The sequence below is a fragment of the Notamacropus eugenii genome, chromosome 2 (genome assembly GCF_028372415.1).
Source record: "Notamacropus eugenii isolate mMacEug1 chromosome 2, mMacEug1.pri_v2, whole genome shotgun sequence".
Classification (NCBI taxonomy): Eukaryota; Metazoa; Chordata; class Mammalia; order Diprotodontia; family Macropodidae; genus Notamacropus; species Notamacropus eugenii.
In genome coordinates, this window is record NC_092873.1 from 235,578,547 (window position 1) to 235,591,609 (window position 13,063).

The 13,063-nt window shown below is 38.6% G+C and overlaps 1 protein-coding gene across 2 annotated transcripts in view; it reads left to right on the forward strand.

Moving 5' to 3' along the window:
• The window catches only part of LOC140526997 (utrophin-like), an 80,385-nt gene that overhangs the window by 46,862 nt on the left and 20,460 nt on the right, over positions 1-13,063 (forward strand). For both annotated transcript variants that reach the window (XM_072643616.1, XM_072643615.1), the window contains exon 12: positions 4,013-4,202. In XM_072643616.1, coding sequence (XP_072499717.1) covers positions 4,013-4,202 — 190 coding nt within the window. The remainder of the gene's footprint in view (positions 1-4,012; positions 4,203-13,063) is intronic.

Here is a 13,063-nt window from a genome sequence, read left to right on the forward strand (position 1 = left end):
GATAGAATTGTTGTTCAGTCGTCTCTGACAGATCCCTTGGACCATAAAGTCCATGGAGTTTTCTTAGCAAAGATATTGGAATGGTTTGCCAATTCTTTCTGCAGTGGATTGTGGCAGAGAGAGGTTAAGTGCCTTGGCCAGATTCACACAACTAGTTAGTGTCTGATGTCACATTCGAACTCGGGTCTTCCTGACTCCTGACCCAGCTCTTTATCTGTTGGGCCATCTAGCTACCTCCTATAACAGTGCTGTAAGGCAAATTAAAAGGTATAAATATGGTTGAAAGAGATTAGACTTTGGAAGAAAGAAATCTAGTGCAAATGCTATGTTTTGTAAGAGATTTTTAGGAGAAAAAGTATGTAATATTAAGTTCTCTGTGGCTCACTGGAGGAAGGTTCTGTTTTGATATTACATCTGTTGGATATGACAGTGGGTTTGGATGCATGAGCTATAACCCATGACTGAGAGGAAAAGAAGAGCAGGATGCCCTCGTTAGCAAAGAAAGATGCTCCTTAAATATAGGTTTCCTACATAACAGCACCATTTGAGGAGTAATCTAACCAGTGAAGACTTTTGCAGAGGATAAAACTTTCTAGAAAAATCGACCACTTAGGAATATAGACCTGCTTTATTTAGGACCTCTAAATCTTTTTTCCTTTGCTTTGTAAATATTTTAAGACTGCCTACAGCAATAGCTGGGTTAGATAGAGTAGGCAATTAAAAATGGATTATACTCAAAGATAATACTTCCTCTCTCATAGCAGGGGAACACAACACTCACATTTTCATTCAGTTGTGATAATGCGAAAGACAACTACTCTTTCATCAACAGGATTTTCAAAACTTGAACTTATTTTTAAATGGATATATGGTAGTTTATTGGAGCATCATGCTTATTGGAGACATATATATAGTCACGTTGGTTGAAGTCTTTCAAATGGACATGACCTTCCTTCCCTCTTTCACCAATTCCTTCCTTCCTCCTCCCATCCTTCCTTCCCTACCTCCCTCCCGATCCCATCCCTCCCATTCCTTCCTTTCCTTTCTTCCTCCTTTCTTCTTCCCCCACCTCTTCCTCCCTCTTTCCCCAGTTCCTTCCTTCCTCCTCCCATCCTTCCCTCCTTCCCTCCCTCCCGATCCCATCCCTCCCATTCCTTCCTTCCTTCCTTTCCTTTCTTCCTCCTTTCTCCTTCCCCCACCTCTTCCTTGCCCCCCTCACCTCCCTTCCTAAGTTTGAAAAAAAAATGTACATAAAGTAATATAAAATCCTCAACTATCCCAGCTGCTTGGGAAATCATTTCTGCTTATGAGATTTCTAGATAGTTGAGTATTTACCCATTTAACTGCTAAAACATTTAAAACTCTTTGGCACGGATTTTTTTCTTAAATTTATTGGATTATCCTCCTGTCTTCTTAAACAGTTTATTTATTTGATAATTAGAATGATCCACAGTTTTATTTGTAAAGTGTCTTTGTAGTTACGTTTCTCCCTGGGTCTTCTTTTTTCCCTGGGGGGGTACTCTTTTCCATCATTTATTAGAAATCTTTAGATTCTTAGAAGTGGAAATGACCTTAAGTAAAAGAGTGTCAGAATGTTGGCTTCAGGATAGTTATACCCCACCAACTGTATAAACAGATCTTCTTTCCTCAACCCTCCCTCCTTTCCCTGGCCTCCTGGGTGATAGGTAGAGTTTCTATGTAGTTGATAGGGTTCTAATTAGATGAAATGTTACATGGAAACCAACAGCCATAAGCATTGTATAGTGGTCCCTGATATATGAAAGTGATTAAGAATTCTCAATTAAATCTTCTATCGATTACTTGTATATCTTCCACGTATTTTGTACCTTTGACAGAGTGTCACTGAAGTTGCATTTCACAGAATTTTTCATTTTAGCAACTTGGAATATTTTCTTTATGTCTTTCCTATTTTCTTCAACTTTACAGAGTGATGTAGAAGGTTCAGGATAAAGTAAAGTTATTCTGACTACTTAATGTCTAAATTAAATGATAAAATAACTTTTTAGAGCTATGTAGGTTTAGTCATCGACAACTAAGTCACACAGCAGTGGCTAGAATGCCAGGCCTCTAGGCAGGAAGACCTCATTTGAAATCTGGTCTCTGACTCTTAATTATCTATGTGACCCTGGGTAAGTCACTTAACCCCATTTGCCTTAGTTTTCTCATCTGTAAAATGAGTTGGAGAAGGAAATGTCAGACCCCTTCAAGTGTCTTTGACAAGAAAACCCCTAATGGGATCATAAGGAGTTGGACGTAATTGAAAACTGATTCAACAACGGTAATATTTTACCTGTATACTATCATAAAATTCCCAGAATATGGTGAATTTAGGTCGTTAGTCATCAATTTAGTTCATTTGTTGCACAATGCATGTGCTCACATTTGTTTTCTGCCATATTAGTTGTTACAAGAAGTATATAAGGAAGTCACTAAGTTGCTGTTCACTGGTTTCAGTCATATTTGAATCTTTGGATTCAAATTGGGTTCAAATTTGGATTTCAAATTTAGGATTTTCTTGGTAAAGAGGAAACTGAGGCAAAGAGGGTTAAGTGACTCCAATGACATGTAGCTAGTCTAAGGCTGGATTTCAACTTGGGTTTTCCCCATTTTCAGCCCCAGCACTCTTATCCACTGTGCCCCCAGCTGCCTTCAGTAGCTAATAAGCAGTTGCATGCCATTGAATTGTTGCTAACCTTTGTCTAGTTCTTCAAATCAGAAGAAATGATGTCAGATCAGGTTTTCAGGGCCATACACACATCTTTACCATAAATCCCCATTCTGATGATTCATCCAGGCCTATATATAAGTGAGTGAATCCTCAAAGTCTATGTCAGCTGAGATTTGTCCGTCCAACCCTGTAGTTGTGAAACTTCTGGCAGCAGACTGTTTAGATTTTCCAAGAACCAGCCAATCTGAATGGAGATGGCTCACTCACTGAGTAATGAAAGTCTTTATCAAGTTCCAGAGGTTTGTCATCTGTCTTGGCACAGCTAATACCTACACTCATTGTCAAAGATCTTTTGGTTTATTAAAGTGACTTCATCTCATTTCCAAGTCATAAATACATATGTCATGAGAAGTAAGAGAGCTACAATGATCCCTTCCACATCATGGGGTTTAGGGGCACAGTGCCCCGGTGATCTGAAAAATCCGCATAAAATTCTTTGGCCCTACCAGAGATGAAGTTTGAAATATTATGGTATCAAAAGAGAAAATATGTTGATCTTGTACAATACTGTTCATATATTTTATGCATTTCTCAGTCTCTAAACTCACATTTTCTGCATCGTTTGCTGGTCTTCACATGTTGTCTATGATTTCCACAGAACTCCCAAAACATTCTCACTTAATATCTTATGTACAACTGTAATATATCAAAAACTGCAATGGGAAAATCATGATGTCAAAGGGATAACTACATAGGAAATCCCTTATTGAATGAAGTCTCGTTTTTGAGGATGGTTCTTCATTTTCAAAATTGTTTCAATTGAGTTTCTCTTTAAGTCATTTTGTTTAGCTGGGAATATGGGGAGAGAAAATAACGCTTATGAAATGACTGAATTGAATGCCCTCTTTCCAATTTCCCATACAATAAGTGCCCTTTTGGGGTATGCACAAACATTAAATGTTATCCCCAAATAAGAATAATAACTCAGTTTTTCACAGGAGTGATTTTGTAATTTGAATTTTTTTGTGCCTTCACAAATTAATATTCATATATGCAAATAGAAAATTCTTACTATTCTTGTTTGAAGGAGGAGAAAGGAAGTTTATAGAGGGCCTACTTTGTGCCAGGCACTGTACTAAGTGGTATGGAAGTATCTTGTTTGATCCTGAAGTGCACCAAACATATGAAGGGATGGGTTTCTCAGCTACTTTTGGTAATTGGTAAAAAGGAACATTCCTTTTTACATTATCTATTAACTTCATGTTCATCATGTACATAACATTGGACGTTATTTAAGGTTTGCTTGTCTGTTGTTGCTTCCAGCGCTCGAGGAAGACAAATTTGCTTAGAGGTGGACCTCAGGTCAGTGCAGGCCTCCTTCAAGATTATAGACAAATTATGGAATTGGTTGACGGAGGCAGAAACTTCAATTAATGTACTTGCCAATGCGATTGAGCAGGAGGATGCTTTGGAAGAGTGTGTTTCGTACAAGAAGCTGAACAAGCAGTTTGAGGTGAGTGATTCTGAACCCAGCACATTGATTCATGGCTGCACTTTACATTGTGTTTTCTTTTTCCAATTACTTGTAAAGATAGTTTTGAACATTCACTTTGAGAAGATTTTGAGTTCCAATTTTTCTCTCCTCCTTTCCCTCTCTCCCTTTGCCCCTCCCCAAGCTGGCAAGCAATCTGATAGGCTGTATGTACAATCATATTAAACATATTTCCATGTTAGTCATGTTGTGAAAGAAGAATTAGTACAAAAGGTGAAAACCATGAGAAAGGAAAAAAAAAATATGGTATGCTTTGATCTGTGTTCAGACTTCATAGTTCTTTCCCTGGGAGTGGATATCATTTTGCATCATGAGTCATGTGGAGATCTAAGGATCATTGCATTGCTGAGAAGAGCTAAGTCTATCAAAGCTGATCTTTGCACTGTGTTGCTATGACTGTGTACAGTGTTCTCCTGGTTCTTGTCAATGTTATTGTTCTTGTTAGGAGGTAGAAGGACCAGTAGGGAAAGGGGTGAATCTTGTCCTTGTTATGAGCCTAGGGGCACTTAAAATTGAGGCCTGATTTTGTTAATGTGGTAATCAAGATGCTTATTCCAGATGGATGTATTTTTCTAGTTTCATAACTGCTACATGCATCCCTTTTGTGGTTATCCTCATTTGACCTAAAGTTTTTTCTTCTACTGTTTAATTTATTTAGACTTCAGAATGTCTTCAGAGAACATACACATATACTTACACACATGCATATATGTGTGTGTATACAAATGTATTTGGGTGTGTGTGTATTTCCTCCAACTACCCTAATACTTAGAAAGATCTCATGAGTTACAAATGTCATTTTTCCATGTAGGAATGTAAACAGTTCAACTTTAATGAGTTGAATTAATGGCTTCTCTTTCCTGTTTACCTTTTCATGTTTCTCTTGATTCTTGTATTTCAAAGTCAGATTTTGTATTCAACTCTGGTCTTTTCAACAAGAATGCTTGGAAGTTTCATTTATTTCCACTGAAATATTCTATTCAGTTTTGCTGGGTAGGTGATTCTTGGTTTTAATCCTAGCTTCTTTGACCTCTAGAATATCATATTCCAAACCCTTCAATCCCTTAGTTTAGAAGCTGCTAAATCCTGTGCTATCCTGATTGTGTTTCCATGATACTTGAATGATTTCTTTCTGGCTGCTTGTAATGTTTTCTCTTTGAAGTGGGAACTCTGGAATTTGGTTACAATATTCCTAGGAGTTGTCTTTTGGGGATCTCTTTCAGGAGGTGATTGATGGATTCTTTCCATTTCTGTTTTACTCTCTGGTTCTAGAACATCAGGGCAGATTTCCTTGATAATTTCTTGAAAGATGATGTCTAGGCCCTTTTTTTTTAATCATGGTTTGAAAACCTTTACCTTCATCTCTTTTTCTTATGGTACAATAACATTCCATTCCATTTGTATTTCATTTTTTGTTCAGCTATTTCCCAATAAATGGAAATCTCTTTTGTTTCTGGTCATTTGCTTACCCTCAAATTACTAATTGGAATATTTTGGCTTATAGAAGACTTCCCCCTTTGTCTGTGACATTCTTGGGATTTATGTGATATTCCTGTGTAAAGCTTAGGGGCAATTTAGTTTTGTAAGCTAATTTCCTATTGCTTTTTTGGGCAGTTGGATCAATATTCAGCACAGTAAACAGTGTTATTCATGCACTTGTGTTCCCACAGTTTCTCCAGCATTCAGTATTTTCATCTTTTATCATCTTCGACAGTTTTTTAAAAAAATATATGAGATGAAACTTCAAAGTTGTTTAATTTTACAATTTCTCTCTCTTAGTGAATTAAAACATTTTTGATATTTGTTGATAGTTTGGTTTTCATTTCTTCCTTTTCAAACTCTTTGTATCCTTTGACTACTTCTCTCTTGGGAAGTGGCTCTCCTAGAGCATCTTCAAAGGACTCTTAACTATTTTTATTTATCGGATAGGCCATCTTAGTGTCGGAGGCCATGATATGTTACATTGTTGGCTCTTTGTGACAGTGTAAAGACAGTCCAGTTAACTTGACACAGCCCCAAGTAGTTGTCCAGATTGCTTTTATATGAAAATAATTTTTCCCCATTTCTTTTTAAAAACAATTTGGTGGTATATTTATAAACCAATGGTTATATGTGTGGCCATGTAGGTCCAGTATAGACTGCTCAAGGCATTTATGTGTGTGTGTGTGTATTAACACCACCACTTTATCCCCTTTTCCCCAGAAGATCATTAGTTTCACACCATGTCGTTGTTAATTTTTGCATGTATGTGCAATGTAAAGGAGAGGAGATTTGACGGTTTGATACTGTTTCAAAGTATCTCTTATACAGTTTGTCATTTTAATATTTAGATGCACAATTTATACTTTATCATCGATGTTCAGGCAGCATGCCCTTATTATTTTTACTGTACTGAGTATATCCTTGTATTTATGTAATTTGAAAGACTTTAAAATTTGTAGCAGATTAGCCTGTATAATATTGATTAGTACTTAAAATATATTCTTATATTCATGTCTAAAGAGAGATTTGGAAGAATATATTAGAAATAGTAATAATTTATGGATAAAACCAAACAAGTCTTTAAGAAGAATGTAAGGAACTGTTAATGTTTCCTATCTAAAGAGTTTAACCATTCCTCCTTATGTTATTACATTAGGGAACATTTTCTTATGATGACACATAGTCATTCAAAATATTTAAAGAAGAGTCTTTATTATGTAGGGAGAAATGAGAAGAGAAGTGAGAAAAAATGGAGGACTAACACGTTAATGTGAGGATTTTTTCAGAAAATGAGCTACAATATACATTTTAGACTGCAAGCAAAACAAAGCAATTCTCATTACACATAAAATTTGAGAAATATTTTGTTTCCATATGTGTTAATAACCTACAAAAGCCAAATAATCCATTTATTTCCCTTTAAGGGAAGCCTCTCAAACCCTCAATTTCAAGTATTTGTTAATTTAAAAGAAAAATTAGATTAACCAAACTTCTCCCCCAAACTAAAACCTTAGCTTTAAAGGGAAGTAAATTGAAAGCAAACTTAACATAAAAGCAATTGTTGGAGTTTGATTCTATGTACACAGTTTAAATGAAGGTGTAAGGGAACCCAGGTTATTTTGTGAAAGGGGAACGAGCCAAAGCTGACGACATTCCTTGTACACAGCTTAGAATGTGTCAGGTCTTAGGGATGGCCTGATACGTAGCCATGATAGAACCGTGAGAAGAGCAAGTAGACATTTTCCCTGTGTTCAGATGAATCTTGGAGGAAATGGAGGTAAGGTGTGCTATTGTTAGTTTGAGTTCTGGAAGGATGCTACATTTTTCTGTATCCCATGTTTTTAATGGAAAAGTATTATCTTGAGCAGCATTTATTTCATTGACCCACTCCAGGGCTGTGTCAAGTTGCTTATAACTCAAGTAATCAATTCTCTTAGTGGTAGAATGGTAGCAGAAGCATGTGCTCTTCAAATGAATATATGTTTGACTTTAATATTTAGGAGTCAGGAATAGGTGGGTAAAGAAATAGGAACTGAATAAAGTGTACACAAATTCGAAACCAACTTTTTAGTAGGCTATTTCCCCTAATATTTTAAAACATTGCCATGTTCCTCACTAAAAAAATTCTTAGTATTTCTCAAACTAATCAGTTAATACAGAATATTTGTTGAGCCCTTGTGCTCATAATATGTTTTGCTTTTTAAATATTTTATTGACAGATATTTTAAAATGTTCTAACTTTCTAGTTTCTCTCACGTTTTGTTCATAGAAGACTTCTTTATGAAAACTAAATACAGTTAAGTAATACAAATGAATTGTGATTGTGATTGTAAATCATGTCCCCAAATGAATGTCTCATTCTGCACCTGTGGTCCATTGCCTCTTTCAAAGAGGTGCAAAATGTTCATCCATTTTCCTACATGTCTTCCAAAACCATGATTGTACCCTGCTTTGGTCAGAGTTGTGGTCTTTCTGAATTCTATTCCTTTATATTACTGTGGTAAATTCTTCAATTTCTGCTTCCTTTCTTTGTAGAATGTTAAATATTGAAGGATGCAGAGTTGTATGAATAGTTTAGAAAATATTAGTCATTCAATCTGAGAACCTCAGTGAGATATCTAGTCCAATCTCTTCATTTATTATGTTATAAGAAGTTGAAGCCCAGAGAGCCATTTCTGCCCAATATTCAAAGCAAATGAGTAGGAGAGCTGGACTAGAACCTAACTCTCCTGATTCCTGGGTCAGTGCTTTTTTTCTTCTCCCCCACCAGAAACTGAAAAATACTGGACAAGAAAATATTCCTGAAAGTTAAATAATGTAACCTTACCATAATGAGAATCTACACGATCGATAAGAGTCCATGTGACCACAGTTCAGCCAAAGGCCAAATAGGTAGAGAACATGGACTGATGTGGTTAGTTCCCTAACTTGTGGCTTCTTGTGGGAGCTGGGATGAGAGGTAGGACTCAAGGATAGTATACGATTTGAGTAGGTGAAGAAAGTAAGCTGTTCAAATGGGAAGAGGAAGGCAGTTGGGTGGTGCAGTGGATAGAGCACTGGGCCTCGCATTTGGAAGACTCATCTTCCTGAGTTCAAATCTGGCCAAGTCACTCAACCCTGTTTGCCTCAGTTTCCTCATCTGTCCAATGATCTGGAGAAGGAAATAGCAAATCACTCCATTTTCTTTGCCATGGAAATGCTACATAAGGTCACAAAAAGTCAGACACGACTAAAATTGACTGAAAAACAAAGTGAGAAATAGTGCAAACATGCTGGTTGTGATTTCATGGATAATTCCACTTGTAAAGCATGTTTCATGAAGTTCTGCCTATTTCAGTCCTTCTTTGACACTAATTGTTTTGTTCAGTGAATGTCAATGTTACCTTGGCTTGTAGAACCAAAACATGACATTGATTGCCTGATTGGTAAGGTCATGCCACAGACAAGATGTTTTCCTTGTTCAGTTGTTTAGTGTCTGACTTTTTGTGACCCCATTTGGCATTTTGTTGCTGGTTTTCCATTTCCTTCCACAGCTTATTTTACAGATGAGGAAACTAAGGTAAACAGGATGAACATGACTTGCATAGGGTCACACAGCTGGCAAGTGTCTGAGGCTGCATTTGCACTTAGGTTTTCCTGACTCCAGGCCTAGGGCTCTTTCCACCATGTCATCTAGCCTGCCCCACAGGCAAGGTAAACAACTGCAGTTTTTCTGTATTATAATTTTTATAGATACTGTATACACGTAGCAATGTATTGATATAATAATATCCATCATTAAATATGTCAATCACCAGTTTTCTGCTATTTAATTTTTAATATTAATATCCAAACTATCTTGTTGATAAAGTTATCTTTGACATTTTTTATCCTTCATTACCACCAATAAAATCCTGCTCGGTTCTTGATGGCATATTTTTAGTTTTGGTGTTCAATTGATTTTCTTTTTTTGGTGACTGAAATCTAAGGGGGAGAGGCTTTGATTTTACTAAACTCATTAGCAAGCATTTCTTGAGTGTCTACTGTGTGCCCTGTACTTTGAGGAGAGTAGGTAACTTTGTTAAAGTATCTTCACCTCATGATTCTCCAGTGTGCACTCTCCCATTATTTGGTATTTAGCTGCGTAATTGACATTCCATCCTGGCAGTTCTATAATCAATGCCTTGGCATATTCATTCTAAACAGAGGGAGGCGCCATAGGCTCAGGATGTGTTCTAGTAGAGGAATGCAGAAAAGAAATGAATGGTACACCACTGGCTGGTAACTGAGCAGAAAAAAAACACTGTATTACAGAAACACTGTTAGGTATTTGAAGCGATATTGAAGTAAATACAGAAAAGACCTGAGGAAATAGGTAAAAATGTTTTAAGATTTATGAAGATGAGGTTGTTTGTGTGCCCTTTACTGCACAGGAAGACTAAGCCTTCTTGCAGGATTCCTTTCCTGATTTACTTTTTTTTTTTTTTTACTTTAAAAAAAATTCTTTATTATGAACTTGAAAAATATCGACAAACTGGAACTTTTTTCATTTGTGAAGAACAGATATTGTATATGAAACTTAATTACATACAGCTTATTATTTTAAAGTATATTATAAGTATAAAATTTTTTTTATTAATTTTTAACATTTATTTTCACACAATTTTGGGTTACAAAATTTTCACCCCTTTTATCCCCTCCCCCCTCCCCCAAACCCAAGCTTTCTAATTGCCCCTGTGACCTATCTGCTCTCTCCTCTATCCTCCCTCCCTGCCCTTGTCTCCGTCTTCTCTTTTGTCCTGTAGGACCAGATAGCTTTCTTGGCCCCTTAACCTGTATTTCTTGTTACCCAGTGGTAAGAACATTACATTTGGTCCTAACACTTTGAGTTCTAACCTCCTTAGCTCCCTCCCTCTCCACCCCTTCCCCTTGAAAGACAGGCAATTCAATATAGGTCATATCTGTTTAGTTTTGCAAATGATTTCCATACTAGTTGTGTTGTATAGGACTAATTATATTTCCCTCCATCCTATCCTGTCCCCCTTTACTTCTATTTTCTTATGGTCCTTTCCCTCCCCATGAGTGTCGACCTTGTATTGCATTCTCCTCCCCATGCCCTCCCCTCCATCCTCCCCCCCACCCTGCTTGTGCCCCTGTCCCCCACTCTCCTGTATTATGAGATAGGTTTTCCTATCAAAATGAGTGTGCGTTATATTCTTTCCTTTAGTGGAATGTGATGAGAGTAGACCTCATGTTTTCCTCTTGCCTCCCCTCTTTATCCCACCACTAATAAGTCTTTTGCTTGCCTCTTTTATGAGAGATAATTTGCCCCATATAACTTCTCCCTTTCTCCTCCCAATATTTCTCTCTCACTGCTTGATTTCATTTTTTTTTTTAATATATGATCCCATCCTCTTCAATTCACTCTGTGTACTCTGTCTCTATGTATGTGTGCGTGTGTGAATGTGTGTGTGTGTGTACTCCCACCCAGTACCCAGATACTGAAATGTTTCAAGAGTTACAAATATTGTCTTTCCATGTAGGAATGTAAACAGTTCAACTTTAGTAAGTCCCTTATGATTTCTCTTTGCTGTTCGCCTTTTCATGGTTCTCTTCATTCTTGTGTTAGAAAGTCAAATTTTCTTTCCAGCTCTGGTCTTTTCATCAGGAAAATTTGAAAGTCTTCTATTTCATTGAAAGACCATTTTTTCTCCTGAAGTATTATACTCAGTTTTGCTGGGTAGGTGATTCTTGGCTTCAGTCCTAGTTCCTTTGACTTCTGGAATATCCTATTCCATTCCCTTCTATCCCTCAATGTAGAGGGTGCCAGATCTTGTGCTATCCTGATTGTATTTCCACAAAACTTGAATTTTTTCTTTCTAGCTGCTTGCAATATTTTCTCTTTCACCTGGGAATTCTGGAGTTTGGCCACAATGCTCCTAGGAGTTTCTCTTTTTGGATCTCTTTCATGCGGTGTTCTGCGGATTCCTTGAATATTTATTTTGCCTTCTGGTTCTAGAATCTCAGGGCAGTTTTCCTTGATAATTTCATGGAAGATGATGTCTAGGTTCTTCTTTTGATCATGGTTTTCAGGTAGTCCCAGAATTTTTACATTGTCTCTCCTGATTCTATTTTCCAGGTCAGTTGTTTTTCCAATCAGATATTTCACATTATCTTCCATTTTTCGAATCTGCGCGGTATGTTCTGAGATATCTGTCTTTCTCGAAAAGTCCTTAGCGTCCATCCGTACCATTCCAGTTTTGAAAGATCTATTTTCTTCAGTGAGCTTTTGAATCTCCTTTTCCATTTGGTTAATTCTGCTTTTGAAAGCATTCTTCTCCTCATTGGCCCCTTGCACCTCCCTTGCCAGCTGAGTTAGGCTAGTTCTCAAGGTGCCAATTTCTTCAAGATTTTTTTGGTTCTCCTTTAGCAGGGAGCTGATCTGCTTTTCATGCTTCTCCCTCATCCCTCTCATTTCTCTTCCCAGTCTTTCCTCCACCTCTCTAACTTGATTTTCAAAATTCCTCTTGAGCTCTTCCATGGCCTGAGCCCATTGGGTGGGCTGGGACACAGAATCCTCGATTTCTGTGTCTTTGCCTGATGGCAAGCATTGTTCCTCCCCATCAGAAAGGAAGGGAGGAAGTGTCTTTTCTCCGGTAAAGTACCCTTCAATAGTTTTATTTCTTTTCCCTTTTCTTGGCATTTTCTCCAACCAGTGGCCTGACCTCTGAATGTTCTCCTCACACCCACCTCGCCTCCTGGTCCTCCCAGCCAGCGTTTGGGGACTGAGATTCAAATGCTGCTTCCCGCCTTAGGATTTTTGGTCAGGGGCAGGGCCGTGTCTCAGGCATAGTTCCCTCTGGGGGTTTATGCACAGACCTTCCACAATGGATCCAGGCTCCTGCCCGTTTGGGGAGCCCCTGTCTGCAGCCGCCTCTCAGCTTCCACCTCCCGGGGGGGGGCCCGAGCCTTGGGGGCACCCCACTCCCCTCTCAACTCGCCAAAGAGACTCTCTCACCCACCCCCGTCAGTCACCTGTTGGTGGGGTGGCCCGTGCTGCCGCTGAAGATCCCACCTCCGGAGCCCTCTCAGATCTGTGCCTCTCCGAGCCGTGGCCGCCGCTGCCGCCGCAGGTCCGGGCTGGGCTCCGCGTCTGCAGCGCAACGGACCTTTTGCGAGAGGTTTGCAGGTCCCTCTGTGGGTAGGGGGACCCGCGTGGCCGCTGGAGATCCCATCCCCGTAGCCCTCTCGGATCTCCTCCCCTCAGTGTCGCGGCCGCGGCAGGGCCACACTCCGCTCCCCGTCCCCGCGCCCAGTCCATGGCGCGAAGGACCCGCCACGAGAGGTCCGCAGGTCTCTCC